The 23,192-nt window shown below is 44.4% G+C and overlaps 1 protein-coding gene across 5 annotated transcripts in view; it reads left to right on the forward strand.

The window, feature by feature from the left end:
* The window catches only part of IGSF5 (immunoglobulin superfamily member 5), a 43,385-nt gene extending 38,146 nt beyond the window's left edge, over positions 1-5,239 (forward strand). For all 5 annotated transcript variants that reach the window (XM_033418331.2, XM_033418330.2, XM_033418334.2 and 2 more), the window contains one exon: positions 4,255-5,239. In XM_033418331.2, coding sequence (XP_033274222.1) covers positions 4,255-4,350 — 96 coding nt within the window. In that variant the 3' untranslated portion in view covers positions 4,351-5,239. The remainder of the gene's footprint in view (positions 1-4,254) is intronic.
* The last annotated feature ends 17,953 nt before the right edge of the window (positions 5,240-23,192 follow it).

A 23,192-nucleotide genomic window follows, 5' to 3' on the forward strand; every position in this document is an offset into this window, starting at 1 on the left:
CCACGTGGGCCTCAGGGGCCCAGAACAGGTGCCCAGCGAGACTCCTGCCTGAGAAGCTGGCTTGTTAGAGCTCAGGGTGGTTGACTACAGATGACATAGTTTTGCAGAAAATCTGCGCTGGGCTCAGGTCCCGAAAAACCTGTCAGTTAAACCGAGAGATCTCAAGCTGTGAGTCAGCCTGCAGCAAAAGCACAGCCCAGGCTCCATCACTGTGGAGCTGGTTGGGTCAGATGCAAGTCCTGTGGGCGGAGACAGGGTGTGCCTGACAGCAGCTAAGGCTCCTGCTCTGGGTCAACAGGTCTCACTCAGAGCAGCGCCATCTTGGCTTTGGCAAGTACAACAACTCACAAGTCCACGTGTGCGTGTTCTCTCCACGCTGTCTCCTCTTCTGCTCGGCTGGTGTCTTATTTGCCCTCTGCATCGCAGGAGGTCTTACGTAGTGGACGGCCATTGACTACACACAGTCTGGCACAGCATTCATTCTGGGCATTCCTTATACAGTAATTCCTTCCAGTGGAGAAGGTTCTCAAAGCCCAGCATTGTGCTGTCACCAACAGGGCGACACCAGGAGCCCGTGTGCCTACGGACTGATCACCACAGTGAAATCATGACAAAAAATATTATTTGACAAACATAGACGAGGATGCAACATTTTGTTTTGAATCCCCGAAGAAAGATACATGATTCCAGGTCAAACGGCCATTTGGCTCCTTTGGAATCTTGGTCACTTTGGGTTTTCTTCAAGACTCTCTCGTTCAAACATGATCCAAGAAAGGGGAAACCCGAAGGGCCTGACTCATCGCTGTGGCCTTTGGGATGTCCAGGCTCTTGGCCCCCACCTGCTGACTTCCTGTCTCAGTAGAGCTGGGGAGGCAGCCTGGGCATCTCTGCCTTTTAGAGCCAGCTGAGGGGGCTCTGACACGTGGCTAGACTGAAGGGTTATTGGCTGCCTTATAGTAAGATGGCAGTGGGGCTTGCAGGAGGGGAGAGTGCGACTTTGCCAAAGATGGACTTGCCTACTTTGTCATTTCACCCCATCCAGTACTTATGATTTTCTCAGAGTCCCAAAGCATTCATGGTAACCACACTGGGCAGAGGCTGTACTGGACCCCACCCCGGGGTTGATGGTGCCTGTACTCTTGCTGGCATCATGTGGGCTCCCTTACAAGGAGAGAAGGCCCTGGAGTCTGTGGCCGTGTCTGCTCAGAGCTGCGCACAGTTGCTGAGGAGAGGGCGGTTTTCGGGGTCACTCCCACCCAGAGTTCCACCACCTGTGTCTACATCCGCAGGCTGCAGAGAGCCTCTACACGCTGCGTCTTCATCATGCATTGCCAAGTATGATTTAAATTACATCCTATGCTCAACAGTTACTAGAACAGGAGCCTGGATTCTTAATGCTTTAGGAAGGGGTGAAACCCTGTCGCCACGACACCAGCCCCCCACGACTCTCGCTCCTCCGACATCCTTCCCGTTAAGGTCCGGAACGCCAGAGGCCCACTCTGCTGTGGGGAAGGGCAGCATGGATGTCGTGGCAAACCTCTTTTCTCAGATCTCCAGTTGTCTCCCGACGCTTTCAGTGCTGACCGTCCTTGAAAACGTCAGAAGGGGTGAGGGCTCAGCTCAGGGGCAGTGTCATCAGGGACAGTGTCATCGGGGACAGGCTGTGGGCTGGAGGTTGGCTCCATAGAAGGTCAGCTACTGTGGTCAGAGGCCACAGGGGGCCATGGCTGATGTAGGCCAGGTCCATTGGGAGTTGCTGGCTTGTGAACCATGGGAAGACGCCCCCGCTAGCTGCCTGGAGCACCTCCCATGCTCATCCCTACCTCTCAGCCCGCTGCCTTGCCAGGGTGCCCTGTGAACTTGGGGCTCTTTACCAGAGGCTGAGATGGAGAATCCTCATTCCTATAACCAATGGGCAGAAATGCGGGAAGTGTTTCCTGTATCCTGGGTACCAAAGAATGCTCACTGAGCGTGGAGGTGCAGCCAGCACCTGGAGACACACTTATCTGGGTACCTGCTCATCGAGCCGTGGTCCTCAGTACAGAGAAGCTTTTTGGGGGTGGGGGGAGGGCTTGTTAAAATGCACACTCCTGAGTCTGTTCCAGAATTTCTGGATCAGAATCTCTGGAAGATATGACCGAAGAAAGGGCATTTTTACCTTGTTCTCCAGGCAATCTGCTTTAAGGAAATTGTTTTGTGGCTCAGCGTGAAAACAGACACATATTGCATTGTTTCTAAGGGAAAGTCATTCTGAGTTTTGGGGGTTTGCTTACATCTGTGCATTTGGAATGATCTGTGTTCACAAACCCACTGCATGGCCCTTGCCACAGAGCATGGGGGATCTGAGATGCTTGTGGTGGGGCTGTGATGAAGATCAAATGGAAGTGTCTCAGCACCAGAATATTCCATAACCACATGGCACCATAGCTGAGGAACACTTTTTAAATCTCCCATGTTTTAGGTGGGTCTAAGGCACATCGCATTCAATATATATGAAGGATAGAAAGAGGATTTGGGGCTGTAGAGACCCCAGAGCATGCACTAAATTTTAAGAAGGCTCAGAAGGTAAAAAAAGAGACTGATTTTACAAAGTGACATAAACCAAAACATGGCGCTTTTCTACACAGATTATTTCTATCCTGGCTGCATCTCCAGTTAGGATATATAACACCGACATTATTTTCCAGACAAGAATTTCTGTTGGTGAAGTACAGATAACGCAGGTGTAACTGCCCACGAAACACACTGGCACAAAACTGATAAATAAAATCAGAAATTCTTTCTGAAAATTACAGTTAATGGGAAAGGGAAGCACCTTTTATTTTGATAGGAAGTCATAGGGTTTGCAAATATTTTGCATCATGATGAATATTTCAATCAAACGATCCACCTTTTCCTCTCCTTGACTCGCTGTCAGTCAATTTTTCTGGTTATTTCAGGCAATTCTGTGTCTTTCCTCCTGACTCTTTCAGTTTTGGGGGGTGAGGTTATGAATAACTTGAAACCTGGAGGATGTCTCCCCTGCTAATCTTTTCCCCACTGAGGTCAACAGAAATAAACTCTTGATAAACTTAGAAAACAACAATGGTTGGTGCAACCATGTCATGGGGACAAAAGGCAAACGACAGCAAAACTCCCAGGCATCATCACAGCAGAAGCACTGCCTTTATGGTGCAATGTAGCCCCATCAGACCTGTGGGGCTGCATCCTTGTGTGATGGGGAGTCAATGAATTAAAACCACGAGTCAGCGTGATTCCACCCCCCAGACTTGCTGACGTTCCATTGTGATGTAAATTATTTATGGTGCCCAGTTACATTATTTAAGATGTTAAATGCAGCTCGGGTGCCCTGGAGTCTGAGTCAGCATTCTCAGGGTGGCAGGAAAATACGCTGCATGTATTATATTTTATTTTAATTATTTATTTATTTTTTATGTAAAGGACTGATGACTTTTAATTAATTAATTAATTTCGTTTTGGCTGCATTGGGTCTTTGTTGCTGCACACAGGCTTTCTCTAGTTGCGGTGAGCAGGGGCTACTCTTTGTTGTGGTGTGTGGGCTTCTCACTGCGGTGGCTTGTCTTGTTGTGGAGCACGGGCTCTAGGTGCACGGGATTCAATAGTTGTGGCACACGGGCTTAGTTGCTCTGGGGCATGTGGGATCTTCCCGGACCACGGCTCGAACCTGTGTCCCCTTGCACTGGCAGGCAGATTCTTAACCACTGTGCCACCAGGGAAGTCCACTGCATGTATTTTAATAGGGCAACACTCTTCCACAGGCATTGGCCCCTCAGAGGAGTGAGTGGTCTTCTTGGTAGTACCTTTCAGAATGTAAGAGCCAGGAACACTGTTCGAGGAGACAGGTGGGTGATTGACACGGAGTCAGTTCTTCAGTTTTGCTCCTTTCCTTTAGAAAGAAAGTGTGGTATTTAAAGAAGTTTAGAAATATTTTACATTTTCACACAATGGTGAGAATTTCCATAGGAATATTGAAAAACAAAACAGTGAATCTTTACTGTAATTTGCCTTCATACAAACACTGGATTCTTTGAATTGGATTGCTCTTCAGGCCCTGTACTTGGGAAACATCTGCAGTGTGTGTTATTGAAAATCATAGAAGAAGGACCTGTGTTAACATTTGTGCTCCTCTCTGCACCCTCGTTTTATCTTAGCTGACGAGTTGAGCTTCCTTCTCAAGTGTGCCGTTATGATGATCTCAACCAACTCAATCTACACTTTTCTCTCTGTCTCCAGGGATCTGACCAGCACCAGCTGGGCCCAGCAAGTCGCCCACAGGTTTCCTTTAACGTGGTCAGTCCTAAGAAGGTCAGGAATGTGACTTTGGTATAGTACAGGCATCCCTTTGGCTCCACACGGCACTTGGCTGATGACCTACATCGCGACGATATCGTCAGTGCTCATGATGATGTCATCATTGCTCACAATGGTGTCGCCATTGCTCTCCATCATCCTATGGCTGGGCTCCAGCTTTGCCAACATGACCTAGAAGAAGCGATGTTGGCATCATCGGAATGGATATTTTATAGGGACGGAAGGAATCCATTTTCCCAGCTTCTAAAGTGGAATTTGACTTTTAAAATGTTTTGAGATTTCAGTGAATTCCATAGTTACTAAGTAAAAGCTGCAAATTCATCATGATCGTGCTTCTCATCACTCAACACTCCTGCTTGCTGACCCAACAAATGGTAGATAAATCTACATCCCACCATGACATTTAAGAAGTTTTTATTATCTGAAATCCTATGAAGTGATATTTATGTATGTTTACTATGTGGGTATTATTGCATATTATCTGTGAAAAAAAGAGGATAAAAATTAGGATCAATCAGACATCTAAAATTGCCCAGAATGGGGAGCTCCCTGGTGGTCCAGTGGTTAGGACTTGGCGCTTTCACTGCCATAGCCCGGGTTCGATCCCTGGTCAGGGAACTAAGATCCTGCAAGCCGCGTGGCGTGGCAAAAAATAAAAATAAAAATTGCCCAGAAAATCAGAACTTATAGATTATAAGTAATTTTAAATTCTAAAGCTAATGTGTACCTTGAGAAATATCTCATTATTGAATATTGACATGAAGACATTCATTTTTATCTGCTCCCTCATCAGTCTTGTTCTCTTGTCCTCAGATGAGTTAGATGTGGATTATGTTTTGTGGGGGACATACTCCAGCCATGAAAAAACTGGAAATGGGCAATATGTTCTTTCATAAATAAAAGGGAAAACACCAAAAAACTTGTATTGCTTTTCTTAACTCTTTACTATTTAGGGGGTAAAGAATCATAGAGCTTAGGAACCAAGAATTTTCCAAGAAACAAAACAGAGACCTCTATAAATTTTTTTTTCTTTTTTCATGTAGAAATTTTCAGTGTATTTCGCTGTCCACCCCATCACTTCATATTTAACGTAGAGGCTAGTATTTGGCTGTGCTCTGCACTGGTTGGAACAGATTTGCTATGATGGTCAGCAATTAGCAACTGCTCTGGGCCCCCAGGCCCAACCACGCTATTGCTGAAGTGGAATTCGAATTTTTTTTTAAACATTTTTATTGGAGTATAATTGCTTTACAATGGTGTGTTAGTTTCTGCTTTGTAACAAAGTGAATCAGTTATACATATACATATATCCTCATATTTCCTCTCTCTTGCATCTCCCTCCCACCCTCCCTATCCCACCCCTCTAGGTGGTCACAAAGCACCAAGCTGATCTCCCTGTGCTATGTGGCTGCTTCCCACTAGCTATCTGTTTTACATTTGGTAGTGTATACATGTCCATGACACTCTCTCACTTCATCCCAGCTTACCCTTCCCTCTCCCCGTGTCCTCAAGTCCATTCTCTAGTAGGTCTGTGTCTTTATGGAATTCAACTTTTAAAAGTGTTAAGATTGTGGTGAATTCCTTGAAGTTACCTGGTAAAAGACACACATTCATCGTAATGATGTTTCTTATCACTCCACACCGCTGCGTGCTAATCCAGTGGTAGAGAAGTTATACAGGCAGACCTTGGAGATGTTGCAGGTTCGGTTCCAGAACACAGTAATAAAGCAAGTAACAGGAATGTTTTGCTTTCCCAGTGCATGTGAAAGTGACATTTACACTATACAGTAGTCTATTAAATGTGCCCTAGCACTACGTCTAAAAGACAACGCACAGACCTTAATTAAAAAATATTTTCTTACTAAAAAATGCTCCCCATCATCTGAGAGTTCAGTGAGTTGCAATCCTTTTGCAAGAGCCACATCAAAGATCACTGATCACAGGTCACCATGTCGATTGAAAAAAGCTGCACAGCCTAAAAGTTGAGAATTATGTTTTACCTGGCAGATTTTCTGAGGACTTCAAGCCTGGAAGGCAGCCTCTCAGTGAACTCTGAGGGACCGCTCCAAAGAGGGCAGGGGGGGGCCAGGATATATAGCAGTTTCGCAGCAAAGAGCAGGTAGTTGGAACATCAAAAAGTTACTGTTAATTAAAGAAAACCAGACACCTCAGGCTAAGGAATTTATTGCTTTTCTATGCATGGGAAGATGCAAGAGCCTGGGCTCATTGCAATCATTCCTTCGATGTGCACCTCAGCTCTCTGGGGCCAGCATCGTCTTCTTTCCCATCCTGAGTCCCCTCCGGGGCACCGCCTGGGGGGGCTGCAGTGGCTGAGGTCTTGATGGCTGCACGACCCTTTGCTGATATGGCAGGCAGCGTTTTTCATCCACAACCATAACGAGTATAATAATAATGAAAAAGTTTGAAATATTGCAAGAATTACCAAAATGGACTCAGAGACGTGAAGTGAGCAAATGCTTTTGGAAAAATGGCGCCGATAGACTTGCGCTGGGTTGTCACAAACCTTCAATTTGTAAATAATGCAATATCTACATAGCACAGTAAAGCAAAGAGTAATAAAACAAGGTGTACCTGCATACTATCATGATTTTTAAAGTATTTCTTCATCATAAATCACATTTGGTCTCTACCCTGGACCCCCTCCTATGAATTGACAACTAACTCAAGGGGTATTTGCTGGTACAACGTGGGGCTGTGTGCTGTTCTGTACTGTTCTGATTGGTCGGTGCCCCTACACTACCCACTCTGATTGGGTGGTGCCCATACACTATCCATTCTGATTGGGTGGTGTTCCTGTTTTATAGGTTGTCAAATATTTTGTATATGCCCGCTACTTACAGGATCCTAAAAAAAAGATCACCTCTTCTAAGACTGTGTCCCTAATGTGAGGGAATTGGTCACTATTTTCTTTAGAGTAGAACTAAAATGCAAAATTTCGAAACACCATGAATATAGCTGTATCACTTTTGTCACCTACAAATCGGCACTTGCCATCTAGATTTACAAGGATTAAATTATGAGCCACTGCAGCTGCTGACCTTCAACACCTTCTGAAAGGAGTTCAGGAATGAGGCACTCTGTGCTCTAGAAAAAACTGGCAGAACAGGCCTTCAGATAGTTATTTTCAGGAGATGATTTTTATGAGCCTAATTCTTGTATCTCTGCATATCTAGAAAAGCGCTAAAATCCTTCATGGTGACGTCTGCTCCTCGTGACTAGAAGTAACCTTCACGAGACTAGCAGAAACCTTCTGCAAAAATTATGTACTTGATGGCATGGACTCCCCCTTCACCAAAGCCACATATATACTGACCTTCCCCCCTACCTCTTTGGAACAGTTTCTCAGAGCTCTCTGAGATGCTGTCTCCTGGGCTATAGTCCTCATTTTACCCCAAATAAAACTTAACTCACAACTCCCATGTTGTGCATTTTTTTTCAGTTGATACTTTCCAAAGAGTCCTTTTTATGAGAAAAGTTGACAATTCAACTGCTTAAAAGTGAGACTCTTGTTTATTATAATAACTTCTTTACTCCCTGTCAACGTGATCCTGTCTCCTGCCACCATCCTTGAACGGGTACAAGTCAAGGATAAAGCCCAGAAGGTTCAGGAGACCTTCTGGTCTCCTGTTAAGCAGAGCTGTTCAGTGAGTGAATTCCATATTCTTTTCTTCATAGTTTACTCTCTCCAAGTTGCCACAGAACACGGATCCCGAGACAAAACAAATGTCATGTCATTTACGCTTTTTGTAACCTTTACAGAACCTAGCATTCTGGAGGCACTGAGTAAATATTGACCTCAAACAAGTCAATACTGGGAAACACAGTATATTGAAGTATAATGAATATTTGCCATCTGCCTGCTACAAGAATCATATTCTTGTGGTTATTTTAGAAGTCGGTGGGGGGTTGCATGTAGAATATAGTTGAACTTCAAGTTTTAGACTCTGGAGAACAATGCCGAATGATCTTCACAGAAATTTCTTCAATTTGCTATGTGCTCGGTGAATCAGTCTATAATATTTTTTTCATTTATCAGGCTCGGGAAGGTTTCCTGTGTCACAAGTAAGTAGGTTCTTTCTTATAGTAGCTTGTTCTATGAGTAAGTTTTCTCAAAGGGACCACTGGCTAGTTCTTATTTTGCAAGAGGTATGGAAATTTTACAAACAAAACTATCTAGAGTTTCTCTGTCCAATACCATAGACATACGTGGCTATTTGCATTTAAATTATTTGAAATTAAGTAAAATATAAGATTTATTTCCTCAATCCTACTAGCCGCATGTCAAGTGCCCAATACCATGTCTGGCTAGTGATTACTGTATTGGACACGCAGATTACAGCCTTCATTGTTGCAGAAAGTTTTTTCTGGACAGTGCTGACCTAGAGCTAGCTACTAGGAAATGACCTAGATGTGTCAAGGGTGGGCTCTTTTACACAAACACGCAATCCATGTTTTCTCTCAGTGTTATGTCTGTGTACTTTCCAGTTTCTATTTAGGAATCCTGCAAACCCCAGGGCAGCTCTCAACTGATAATGGGATTTTGCTGATGTGGTAGATTTATCTCTCACTCCTGCAGTGCAGAGAGCTGAAGCAGGCTCAAGGGGAAGGGGTGAAAGGAGTCAAAACATCATGGCCAAGGGTGTTTCTCCGAAAGATAGATACGGCTCTCTGCTAATAAATGGCTGATGAAGGCCCAGATATATTTAAACAAATGTTCCTCAAAGCCTTGAGTCATAAAATGCTACCCAGGGAGACCACACCTGCCCATGCTTCCAAGGGTCTTTGACCCTGGTTATGCTGTCAGATTCCAAGCCTGCCCTATGGAGTCAAGGATCTTTCATCATTTACTTACGAGTAGGACTCAAGTCATAATGTAAACACATTGAAGATAATTGGAGAGGTCCAATAAAAGCACTTCCTTTGCTCTATGTGGCCCTGTTCTTGGAAAACAATTAGGGGCATTAAAGCTGCGTTGCCAGTTCCTAGGCCGTGATGACCTCAAGGTGAGTGGATGCTGCCGAGGATACAGGAGATGCTGTGTCAGCATCTGGGCCTGCCATTTAAGTGAGTATGATGCCCTTGGGGAAGAACACGTGTCCTGTGCAAAGAGGGAGGAAAATCTTCTCTGTGGAACAGTTGAGAACATGGAGTTCAGAGACGAGAGGACTAGGTGAGCGGCAAGACAGGAGGGAGGGTTCAAGGGTACGTAGGATGGGATAGATGGCGGTTCAGCAGGCCTGTGAAGGATGTGTATGTCTGAGAAGCTGTCACCATCCATAGAGCTGACAGGGTAGGAGAGGTGGCCAGCCCCGTATGGAGAGGGTCTCTGACGGTTGCTGGGCCACAGGTAGAGGGACACAGCCAAGCTCTGGAAAGCTGGCTGGGAGGGAGTCAGGTGACAAAGAGGCCACCTCCCCACTCTTCTGCTCACCAAGCCCATCCAGAGCCGGGGGTCCAGGGAGCCCACTGACGGCGTCCACATGGGATGGAGAAGGGCAAGGGCGGCCAATGGATGGGAGAGGCAGGGAGAAGACACCCAGCCAGGAGGGTTTGGCAACATTTAGGAAACAAATCAAGGCATGGAGATATGCCTTGTGCTCGTGACATCACAGGGAAAGATGTTTTGCCTTGTAGGGTTCTGCTTTTTCCTCTCCTTGGGATGAATCCATTTACCAAAAGAGGACACACATGGGGGGAAAGGAACTTGGCTGCGTTGAACTTGAGTAGGTCATGTCTTTGGTGACACATCAGTAGAACAAAGGGATTGAATTGTGGACCCCTGAAGTCCCTTCTGGTGCTTACCCTCGTGGAGATGTTTACACACAGACACACATGCACACATACACGCCCTGCCCTGTCTTCACCTGACATGGCCCAGTTCTTAGGCCCAAGGCTGCCCTGCTCTGAGTGCGTGCAGGCCTCCCTCATCCCTGCAGCCTTTGGAGGGAGCTGCGTTCCCCTGAAGATGGTAAATATTTAATTCTCACCCTGCACAGCCTGTAAATCATGCCACAGGCCACGGCCTCAGATGAGACTCACTCTCCAACATTTATGAAGCAGGTGCCCTGGTTTCTCAGCCTGGAAAATGCAGAGTTTGGGGTAGCAGGCTGGGTCTTGAGCCGAAACAACCCCACAACTGTCTTCCTTCTTTTGTTGAGTGAGACGTTCTTTCTAAAACCACATTGAGATTCAGAGCCCTGCGGGCTGGTGGGAAGATTTGTGAGAATCATTGCTCAACCAATGGCTTCAGAATGAGAGGTTCATGCTTGGCCTCATAATCATACTGTGTTGACAAAGCAGAAATTTTATAAAATTCCAGTAAAGTCTATGGGGAAAATGTAGTACAGAATGTATTGATTACATTTCTCTACAGAAAACTTAAGAATATGGGATGTTTCACAGAGTAACTTAATTTGGGAACTCTTGGTAATAACTGCTTCAATTTCATGGCTAATAAAGTCTGTGGTCGTTCAAATCATAGCACATTATTGTCTAAATCAAAAACCAATTTTAAAAATTCCAGTTGATCTAGTTTTGTTTGTTTTCCTCAGAATGTACAAATTGGACTGAATTAAAGGAAATGCAGTCAGCACGAAGGCTTATATCATGGCAGCAGCCTCTTCACAGATGTGTGGTGTGCATGCGTGCATGTGTGTGTGTTTGTGCATGTGTTTGTGTGATGTGTATGTATGTGTGGGTGTATATGGTAGTATATATATGAGTGTGTGTGCATGTGTGTGTAAAGAGCAAAGTTAAGGGGAGAGACACTAGTTTTGTGTCTACCACAGGGGCCAACAAACTCTAGCCCATGAGTCAAACTCAGCTGTTGCTTAGTTTTATAAGGCCTGTGAACTAAGAACGGTTTTTACATTTTTAAGTGGTTGAAGAAAATTGAAAGAAGAAGAATATTTCATGACACGTGAAAATTATGTTAAATTCAAACATCAGTGTCCACAAGTAAGATTTTTTCGGAACCCAGTCGATATTTACATGTTTTCTGTGGCTACTTTCAGGCCTGATGGCAGAGTTGAACCATTGAGACCATTTGGCCCACAAAGCCTGAGACAGTCACTATGTGGCCCTTTGCAGAAGTGTGCCCACCTGCCTCACGCACATTCACAGTTTCATGGGTTATTTCCCTTAATCCTCGCTCAGTCCTGTGCGGTTCCAATGAACAAAGTGAGCTCGTAAGCTGTGGTCACAGAGCAACACGTACACCTTCTGACCCCAGGCCTTTCAGACTCCTAGGCTGCTGCTCTGCCTGTGCAGGGCAACATCTCCCCCACATCTCCACCACTCTTAGGACAAAATCTAAAATCCTGCCAAGGCCTCCAGGGATCAGCTGGGTGTATCCCCAACCCTCCCTGGCCAGACGCCACTCCCTACGAATCCCACTGTGGTCTCCGAAGCGCGGAAGGTTCCCCCGGGGTCTGTGGTCCTGCCTGGATCACTCCCTCCTCCTCCCTTCACTTTGTCCAACTCTGGCTGATTCTTCAGATTCTCCTTGCTGAAGACTTTTGGTTATTTCTGTACTCTGTCAGTTAGCCACTCTTCCTGCTCTGGTTCCGGGTGGGAGCTGCCCGCACAGAAAGAGGCCCGTGAAGGGCCAGAGGCAATGCACGTGGAAGGGTGGTGTGCGGCTCCCCGTGCCCTTGGAGCTCACACCTGCGGAGGCTGGCCTGCTGCCTGCTGGATCTGCAGCCCCTCCAGCACTGTCGTGACCTTTTCCTTTGCTTCTCTGGGTCCTGGCAGGTGTGTGTGGCTCTGGGGGAAGGGTTCCAGCTTCTGCAGGGTGCCTGTGTCACTGGGGGTGGGTGAGCTGAGAGAAAGGCAGGTGGCCATGTTTTTCCCGGGGTTCAAGTTTGCGTGGCTTCTGACTGTTGCTTCACACTCCACTCTTCTACTGGGGCCTGATTGCAGGGACCACGCTTCCCTTCGCAGGCCCTGGTTAGTGACTCTTTTCCGACCATCTAACCCTCCGCTTCTGGACCTTTTCTTCCCCGGCATCTCCTGTGATGTGGGAGGTGGAATTCTGATAATTAATCCCTTACTCTGTATCACTCGGAACTTTCTGCTTCCCTAATGGAACTCTGACTCCCTCCCTGCTGGGTTAATGCTTCCATGCTGCTAATATGTCACTTTAGGCGTCTCCTTCATTGCATTAGTGACGTAATTGTGTAATTAATTACTGACTGCCTACTTTCGCATTAAATTCCGTGAAGGTGGGCGGGCTTCTCATCCACCTGCTCCCCCATGGCCCTGGCGTTGTGTTGGGGCAGGTGCATTCCGCGTGGTCTATAACTGTTTGCAGAATGAACGATTTATTCCAGAACCAGCAAGGGAACATGGAAATTGGTTTTGCTCTTAGGCTGTGGTTCACATAATTTTCAGAACCTCCAGGCTGTCGAGACCCATTGACCAAAACACACGTTAGTGGCCACTCTCCCCTCCTCGGCTCACCTGGTTCCACAGTGTCTCCAGCCAAGGGGACACAAGCTGAGGCTCAGAGACGCACAGTTAAGGTAATCATCACGATTTAAAAAAATCTGGGGGGGGCGGTTGTTGCAGAGTTAGATTTTCCCTTTTTGGAGCTTAGAAGCCCCCAGAAACATGATGCAGAGGAAACACCCTGCAAAGAAGCGACTGGGCTTGCAGCCAACTTGCCCTGTGACCTCCTCTGAGTCATGGCATCTTTGGTCAAAGGTGTGGCCCTTCTTCTGGTGTAGGTGCAATGCTTGAACTTCTTAGCGATGGACAGTCCTGGTGACTTTCAGTTGAGGGCGGGTTCCTAGATGTCCTACAATACTTGGGAAAAGCCTGAAAAATTTCAAATGTCCCATCGGACATCTACATAAGTGATAACTCTGTTTACTTGAGCCTATATTTCACTATAAATATTTCACAATAAAAAAATCATAAAGTATATTTATCATGTGTGTAAGGTACATCTAATTTTCTATGAATGAAGCTACCTTGAAAATCAAGGGAAAGTTAAAGTTGGTTTTGGGAGGAGCTTCCTCAAGACTTGTTTGCCATTTTGGAAAACTGCATCACCGATAGCACTGCTACTTAGAGTATCTGAGCTGCTATTACAGCGTACTGGGATCCATCTGGATTTATAGCTGCTGCGTCCCCGGTAATTCTTATTGTAGATTCAGGGATTTGACTACTTCATATGTCTTCTGGTGTTGTCCTACTGGGTGTTATTTTTGCTGTCTTATAAATGACTTCCCTTTTATATCTCCTTTACTTTTTTTTTTTTTTTTTTTTTTGCGGTACGTGGGCCTCTCACTGCTGTGGCCTCTCCCGTTGTGGAGCACAGGCTCCGGATGCGCAGGCTCAGCGGCCATGGCTCACGGGCCCAGCCGCTCCGCGGCATGTGGGATCCTCCCGAACCGGGGCACGAATCCGGGTCCCCTGCATCGGCAGGCGGAGTCTCAACCACTGCGCCACCAGGGAAGCCCTCTCCTTTACTTTTTAAAAAATTTATTTTATTAAAGGCAGTTGATTTACAATGTTGTGTTAATTTCTGCTGTACAGTAAAGTGATTCAGTTATATCTATATATATATACATTCTTTTTCATATTCTTTTCCATTATGGTTTATCACAAGATGTTGAATGTAGTCCCCTGTGCTCTACAGTAGGACCTTGTTGCTTATCCATCCTATATACACTAGTTGGCATCTGCTGACCCAACCTCCCAGTCCATCCTCCCCCTTCCCCTAGCAACCCCCCCAACCACAAGTCTGTTCTCTTCGTCTGTAAGTCTGTTTCTGTTTCATAGATAGGTCCATTTGTGTCATATTTTAGATTCCACAGATAAGTGATATCTTATGGTATTTGTTTTTCCCTTTCTGACTTACTTCACTTAGTGTGATTATCTCTAGATCCATCCATGTTGCTGCAAATGGCATTATTTCATTTTTCTTTATGGCTGAGTAGTATTCCATTGTATATATGTACCACATATTCTTTTTTTAAAATTTTATTTAATTTATTTTTTTAAACAGCAGGTTCTTATTAGTACCACATATTCTTTATCCATTCATCTGTTGATGAACATTTAGGTTGTTTCCATAATTTGGCTATTGTGAATAGTGCTGCTATTCTATGAACATAGGGGTGCATGTATCTTTTCGAATTATAGTTTTGTCTGGATAAATACCCAGGAGTGGGATTGCTGGATCATATGGCAACTCTATTTTTAGCTTTTTGAGGAAACTCCATACTGGTTTCCATAGTGATTGCACCAATTCACATTCCCACTAGCAGTGCAGGAGGGTTCCCTTTTCTCCACAACCTCTCCAGCATTTGTTATTTGTAGACTTCTTAATGATGGCCTTTCTGACCTGTGTGAGGTGGTATCTCATTGTAGTTTTGATTTGCATTTCTCTAATAATTAGTGTATACCTCCTTTATATCATATACAGGGCATTATGTTGGAGTTTTTTATTTTGAAATTTAGGTATGTAGTTAAGTTACATTATCTATGAACTTAATTTCAGGAAAGTAAAGTAGACATTGCAAAATTATTTTTACTCATATGCAAAATAATCTTTACTCATATGGCATTGCATTTGAAAGTGTAAGAGTCTTTAGACTCTCTGCTTATGATTGTCCTTTTAGCTTTAAAATATCTTTGTGTTTCCCCCATCCCACAGAGTCACATGTGGCTTCTGAAGGAGGTTTGGCAAAGGGAAAAGAGAGGAATCCCCCAAACTGTTTAGGTATGTTCAGGTATTCATTTTGTCTCTTCCCATCTGTCGTTTTTCTTAACTGGATATTTACACATTCCTTGGAAGATTTTTGACTGCTGGAGAATTATCAGTGATATCAGAGCCTCGTGGTAATTATTGTGCTGGGCTTGACATTGTGTTTTTGCAAAATGTGTTTCTGCCGGTGCTGAATTCAGCATTTATGTGCAGCAAAGGTGCCACTTAAAATTGGATGTGGGTTCCACGCCTAGGATGCCTAGGATGGAGAAAGCTGGAAAGAACATCACCCAGACGTCCATGAGAAGAAGCCAGATAAGCTACAAAATCATAGCTTTTCCTGAACCCATCAGAGGGGTAATCGAGTAGCCTGAATTCCCAGGGGGCAGAGTCTCTCCCCTGAGAATAGTCAGGACACAAGTGCTGCATCAGAACAGAGAGAAAGTCACCTCTGCCATAAAAGTGTTTCAAAGAAATCAGCAAAATTTTGACTAGTCGTTACAGGCCTAGTGTGGACTAGCATGGCAGCAGAGAGACCCCCAGACATCATGGAGCTCACACTCACCCCCAGACTCTCTCCTATGGAGCTCCACCTGGGACTCTCCAGGTAGATTGGGCGTGAGGCTGGAAAGAGCCTCCTTGGTGATGCAGGCCTGCAGACAATCTAGGTATCATTGCAGGGGTAGAGTGGGCAAGAAGTTGGGGGGAGGGTCAGGAAACCCCACCCTAAGGCCTGATCCTTCACTCAAAGCCTTAAGCTTCTGGAAGAAGAGGCAGTGGGATCTGTAGCCTCCAAGGTGCATGTACATACCCATTGCTGCTGAGGAAAGGGGAGAAGACAGACCCTCTACCCGGGAGAGGGGCAGAGAAAGCCGTGGGCCTGGAATCCTACACACGCTACTAGGTGGGTAGGGAGTGCTCTTGTGTAGGACTCCCTGAAGATACAGAGCAGCTTGACCTTCATGGGAAGAAGGCTCAGGGATACCCAAAAAGCTCCACCCTCAAGTTCCAAGCACAGAGGACCATCTGAGGCTGATGTTGGGCTGGGTGACAGAGATGCCGGGCACATCCTCCTGCCAGCCTGACAAGTACTGAGCAGCCAACAGCAGGCTGCAGGGGAGGGAGTGAGAGCCCCCAGAAGCTCAGGAAACTCAGAGAGGCAGCTGCACAGGGCTGGGTGAAAGCTGAGGATGGGGCATGAACACAGAGGAGAACCTTTCTGCACTCCAGCCCCCACCTGAACACAGAGCATCTTAGGGAAGTCAAGCCTTTGGTTCCATGAAGGTAACTGGATCAGTCAGCTTGGGCTGCCATAACAAAGGGCCACCGACTTGGGGGTTTGGAACAACAGAAGTCATTTTCTCACAGTCCTGGAGGCTGGAAGTCTGAAATCAATGTGTCAGCAGGGTTGGTTTCTCCTGAATCCTCTCTCCTTGGCTTGTGGACGATGGCTGTCTTCTCACTGTGTCCTCACATGGTTTTTCCTCTGTGAATATGCATCCCTGGTGTCTCTTCCTCTTCTTATAAGGACATCAGTCAGGTTGGATCAGAGTTCACTCTTTTGACTTCATTTAACATTTATTACCTCTTTAACTGTCCATCTCCAAATGCAGTCATGTTCTGAGTTACTGGGGGTTAGGACTTCAACATCTGGATTTTGGGGTGAGCAATTCAATCTACAACAGTAAAAATAAAAAAAAAAAAAAACTGAAACCCAGTTCGATCCTAACTAGATTTACTCAATTCCTCACACTTTTAAAAAATCACCTGTCATTATATTATAAATTCTTTCCCTGTTGCTGTACAATCTTTGTAGTTACCATGTTTAATGGCTACATAATATTTTTCTTCATGTGGTTTTGTCATCCTTATGCTCCTTACTGTTTTTGCACATTTTAAGTTAGTGCTGTATTTTTTTCCTGCAAGTAAAAATCTTTATGCACATGTTTTTCCATGTGCATAAATGATGATTTTAGAATCATCCCTTAGTATAGATTCTAAAAAGAGACATTATTGCATCAAAGGGCATGACCCCTCTCATGGGCTAAATTGTGTCTCCCATTAAATTCATGGGCTGAAGCCCCTAACCCTAATATGATAGTATTTGGTGGTGGGGCCTTTGGGAAGTAATAGGGTTAAACAAGGTCATAAGGGTGGGGCCCTAATCCAAAGGGGTTGGTGTCCTTATAAGAAGAGGAGGAGACACCAGAGAGCTCTCTCTCTCTCTCTGAGCAAACGCCCACAGAGGAAAGGTCATACAAGCACACAGTGAGACGACAGCCTTCTGCAAGCCAGGAGGAAACATCACCAGAAATCAAATTTCCTGGCACTTTGATCTTGGATTTACAGCCTCTAGAACTGGGAGAAAAAAATTTCTGTAGTTGGAGCCATCCCTTCTGTGGTATATTGCATGGCAGACTGAGCAGAATATTACAACCCATTTCCACACATGCATTACTTATCTATAAATGCCTGTATTAAAAGTCAGCTGCTTTTCTTCTGGCTGTTTGCATAAACTTCTCTGTGCCTACCCCTTCTGAATGGACTTTTCTGTCATCTGTAAACTTAAGATATTCAAATGCACTTCTCTCATTTAAATAGTTTTTGAAAATCTATGTCAGATCCTAACACTGATATCCCATAATTCAAAAGTGTATATTTTGTAACTTTAAGCTTATCAGTAACAAAGTGGTACCCTAATTCTGACATTTATTTTCTCTTTTTTTTTAGATCATCCCTTTCATGTACCAGGAAACAAACACATGAGCAAATGAACAAATAAGCAAAACAAAAAACAAAACCAAAAACACCCAAACACCCCCCAAACCAAAACACTCTAGAATTATAGAAATTCATGCCTAAAACTTATAAATATTTTTTAATATAGAGATTTTTCCAAAGTATACTTTTATATGTTAATACATAAAGACTGTTATTTAAATACTTGTTGTTATGACATGATTCGTGTTCGTTTAAAAAATAGAGGAAAACTTTAATAAAACATCTTTCTGTCATGTGAGTCAGCAAACACTGTGAGTGAGAGTTATATAAAAATTACAAATGAATAACTGAGGAGAGATTTACCACTGCTGGATGATCTGACTTTTAAGATAAACCCTTGATTTGCTCTGGGACATAGCTCTTCTGGGACTACAGATGTATCCTGCCAAATTTGCTTCAGAACCTTTATTTTGCTATCTTCAGTTGAAGAGTCAGTCAATAAACATTCATTGATTTTCCAAGGTTCCTTAGGACACAAAGAATAAGATACAGTGCACATCCAATTTTCAAGTCATTTGTTTGTTAAAGTCTTGTTTTAAGGCTGGTTGCTGCTTGCCGTGGTCTCCCTGTAGACTTGTGTTTGGGTTCTCACATGAGCTAATATTGTCTGAGAGAGAGAGACATCTTTGCTTCTTGGGTCTGTCTACTTTGTGTTTCTTCAAAGACTGGCTATTTTGCAGCCAATGTACAGGCCAGGACTTTCTGAGGAATTAGGGAAATTTTCAGATGATCCAAAACTGTCACTTAACAAAATTGGCTCCTAAATTCAGTTACCTCCTCACCCAGTTTCTTGACGACACACATAGCAAAATTGATGGGGTAGGGGGAGAGGTTTAGTGTGAGTCTCCTCCCCTACCAAAGGCCAAATAAGGTGATTCCACGAGGCGGGAGTTAGGGAGCGAGAGAGGGAAGCAGGGAAGGGGTGAGCCAATGTGTGGGCATGGATGTCACCAGTCTCATCTATAAAGCCAGCGGGGATGCTGTTGACCCAGTGAGGGCTCCTTGAGGAAGGGTACGGGAGTCCCCCGAAAGAACCCCCTGAAGGACAATAGGCTGCAGCACCTGTCACCTGCTCCATCCCAACTGATGGGGACATTAATTTCCTTCTCCTTTTCTCTCAGCTTCTGAGAAGACCCTGCAGCACAAACGGGAAAGACTAAAGGTGGCTGCCTGAGTCGGGAGTGGAAGGGGGCTGCAAAGTGCAAGATGAGTCTGAGGGCTCCCCTAACTCCTCACATCAGTGGACAGTGGGTCGAGGAGGTGGTACTCAGGGCACCAGAAAGCATCTGCCTCAGGGAACCTCATCTCCCTTTTCCTTTTCCTATTGATCGATTGACTCCACAATCAAACAAGAGAAGATAGAGGAGGAGGAGAAGAGGAGGACTTGAAAAAGCTCAGATTTGATGAATATAACTTTGGTACCCAGATTTGAAGACTAAGTCTTTCTGCTTTATTGGCAAACCGCTGAGAAATTGTGCAGAGCTTGCAGCTGCTCTTTGATTGTGATAATTATAAGGAAATGAATGAATGAAGAAGCCCAGGGGTATAGATGAGCATGCGTCCCTTGTCACTGATATGCAAGTCGTCCTCTCCATGGTCTATGGGAGTAAATAGACCTAAAAATGAATGAGTGTAACAGGCTCTAAACTCATGCATCTTTTCAGGGCCAATGTGGGCAGGCGCAAGGGAAACCTGAAAAATGCAAAATTTAGATCTGTTCTCTGGAAAATGCACGACTCTAATCTTCAATGACCAATGGAAGATCGTGGTGAGAGCGCGTTGGCTACAGTTGGTCATGTGTTCGGTTAGCATCAACGTACCCTTGACTTTTATTTCATCACTAAGATAAAAATAGTTAACGTCTGTCTGAATGTGACATGCCATGATAGAAAGATGTAATTGACACCTACTTAAAGGATTAAAACATAGAACAGATGGCTGAAGTAAGAGACTAGATAATGTAGCATCAACTGTGTAAATGTTTGAATGAATGTTTTGAAAAGTGACCTGTTAGCCTCATTACCAAGTAGCAAGTTTGTGATTGAGGACAGTTGACTTCAGGGAGTGGGGTCTGGGAGATTTTGCTGTTGTTTTCATATAGCAGTGAGTTATTTGGAAAAAATGCATCTCAAGGACTTTTCACATTTAGGAAGAGATAATGCTAAGGATAGCGAGACTGGGACCCCAAAGATGATCCAGAGATGGGACTGTGGTCAGCAGTCCATCATACATGTTTTCCAGAGAAGAACACATCCTTTAGGCAATTTAGAAAGAGTTGTTTTCAGAGGGCAGGCTGTTAATAATGTTGAATGAATGAGTAGAGAAGATGGTGTGTGAATCAAGGAAGCCCAGGAAAGGTTGTACAAAGATAGTGATGTGGTGGATTGTGTACTGATTCACGGTGTGAGGGAGGGAGGTCTCCAAGGGGAGAGAAGTCCTTGGAAGAGGAAGGAACATTACCAGTGGGCTAGAGTGTAGCCCAAGAGATGTTCAGGCAGCAGAGAGGTGGTCTAGGGAGAAGCAGGTTCCAACGAGGAGTGGGGTGGAACCCAGAGCAGAGAAGGTGGGAAACATTACAAAGGTCCTGCCCTTGGGCTGGGTTTTCCATGATTCGTGGGGAATGCGTTACTGAAGATCTTCTCAGGGAGAGTGTTTGTACGGCCAGGGTCTCCTCACATGACATTGACCACAAATCATCTTCCAGTCTGTAACCAAAGTCCTGAGTTTCACCTCCTGTTTTCTTGGTAGTAAGAGCTAGTCACTGGTGACCTGAGCAGAGTCTGCCTGGTCAGAGTCCCTACAGCCCCTTCCAAGGGCACAGCCAGTGATTCCTGCAGGAGGAGCTGCCTCTCTTGGGCTCATGTGTCATTGAAATATTTAAGGGGACCTCCCTCCCCCAGCCTCCCTGCCTGAGGATGGAATTAGAGCTGCTTAGTCACTTTCTTCTAAAAGGCCATCAGAAATCATCTCATCACTCTGTATGTACATCTCATTTAGGTCAGTCTCCACCAGAATGCCAAGCCTTTAAAGTGGTCTTTTTCAACCCTTATTTGTGCCCCATAAATTTCTTTATATCCCTTAATAGGATTCAGTCTCCCGTCCCCTCCTTACCACTCAAAACCTTCCAGTGTATCCTCTGCAATCTAGTCTGTCACCCTCAAAATCCCCTGAACCTTCAATCTCTTCTCAGAAAGCTCCCTTCTTTCCCAGAATGAGATCTGCTCTCCCCTGAGGACACTGCCGTCCTTTTGAGTGGTGGCTGTTTCTTCTTCCATTCCCCATGGAGCACAGGTTGGGAGCTGGGGTAGCATCCTTTCTGCTTCATGTGGTTTCTCCCTGACCATTTTCTCCCTGCTTTCCTCGAAGATTCTGGCCTTTTGAGGTAATTGCCATTACCATATGAATTAGTCTTGGATTTTCCAGAGAAACAGAATCGATAGAATATATTTGTATATTTATATCTATATCTGTTTATATCTCCTATAATAGGATATATTATTATAATACAATATAATGTTTTGTATATATTATATATTTTATATGTTTTATTTTAAATATATAGTATATATTTCTCTCTCTATATATATACACTAAAATTTACTATATATATAGATTCTAAAATATGTATATATATTTACTCTAAGGAATTGGCTTACACCATTATGGAGGCTGAGAAGCTCCAATATCTGCAGTTGACAAGCTGCAGACCCAGGAGAGCTGATGGTAAAGTTCTAGTCTAAGTTCAAAGGCCTGAGAACCAGCAGAGCTGATTTGTGCAAGGTCCCTTCTGGATCTGAGTCTGAAGGTAGGAGTAGATGGCTGTTCCAGCTTAAAGACAATAAGGAAGAGAGAAAGGATTCTTTCTTACTCAGCCTTTTATTCTATTCAGACCCTCAACAGATTAGACAAGGCCACCCATACTGGAAGGGCAACCTTCTTTACTCCCATCTACTGATTCAAAATTTTTTTCATTTTCTCACATATACCTTTACTTCTCCTGTCCTATATTTTTTTATTGGAGTATTGTTGATTTACAATGTTGTGTTAATTTCTGTTGTACAGCAAATTGATTCAGTTATATACATATATGTACATTCTTTTTTTTTTTTTTAATCTCACCAAGAAACACCCTTGCAGACACACTCAGAATAATGTTTAACGATATGTCTGGGTGTCCTGTGGCCCAGGAAAGTTGACACAGAATCAGCCATCACACCACACTTACTTGTCACCATCCTCAGCTCATCTTTTGGTCACTTCTCCTTGCTCACTGAAGGTTTGAACACTTAGTTCATTCTTATTATCTGGGCAACTGTAGAGAAGATATTTTTATGTTTCTGTACAGTTAGGGTTTTCTGAGCAAATTTTATTGAAACTCGGGACCTGGGCTAAAAGTACAAGGCTTGGAAGATGAAGGGTGATGAGACAGCAAGAGGCTTTCCTGGGAGATCTACCTGCCTGGAGGTGTGTGTTTACATTTCAAGGTGGGGATGGGACTCAGCACCTTTTCATGTCCCTGGGTTCTCAAGCTGGAGACACTCACTTCCTCTCCTTCTTGGAGTAATTTATTTACATTCCAAATGGTAAGAACCCAGGATCCTTTCCAAGGGGAATTTTTTTCCCAAGGGAGTGACAAAAATCCTTTCCTTGACCAATTTCAGTTGGGCTCCTGCACATTCTTAGACTCATCTGTGTACTTCCTTCTAGAAGCCAGTTTTGGCAAGACCCTTGCTAAGTCAGTTTAGCCAGAAGCCCCATCCTTGATATCTGAACAGGTTCCTCATCCTCCACCATCCCCCAGATGATGTCTGATAACTCTGGGCTGCCTCTAGCAAGAGTCTTGATAGGTTAGTTTACCCAGAACCCTCCCTTACCCCTGATGTTTCCTCTCAGTAATTTTACCTCCACTGTACCCACCCTGCTCCTTGGCCGTGATTCCCAATTGCCCACTCTGTACTCGGAGTTGAACCTGGTCTATACTGAGGCCTCTTTTTCCCTTTTGCAATATTTCTGAATAAAATCTGTTTTTTACCACTTTCCTGTCCAAATCTGTTTTTTCTTAAATAGGAGATAAGTTTTAATTTTCTTTTTTAAGGGAAGGAGGGCTACGATACAAGCCATCCTATTAAACTACTCAGATGCATATTTCCATTTGCAACTGCAGTACGTGTAGGGGAACATCTGATGTAGCCTTCATTGCATCACCCCAGGGGCAAGAATTGGAGTGTAGGATGGGGAGGGGTGTGATTATGATAAGTGAGTAAAATTAATTTATTCTTTCTCTGGGGACTCATATCTACCTCCAACTTCATATGAGAAAATATAGATACTGAACACTTCACAT

Source organism: Orcinus orca, chromosome 5, assembly GCF_937001465.1.
Source record: "Orcinus orca chromosome 5, mOrcOrc1.1, whole genome shotgun sequence".
Lineage (NCBI taxonomy): Eukaryota > Metazoa > Chordata > Mammalia > Artiodactyla > Delphinidae > Orcinus > Orcinus orca.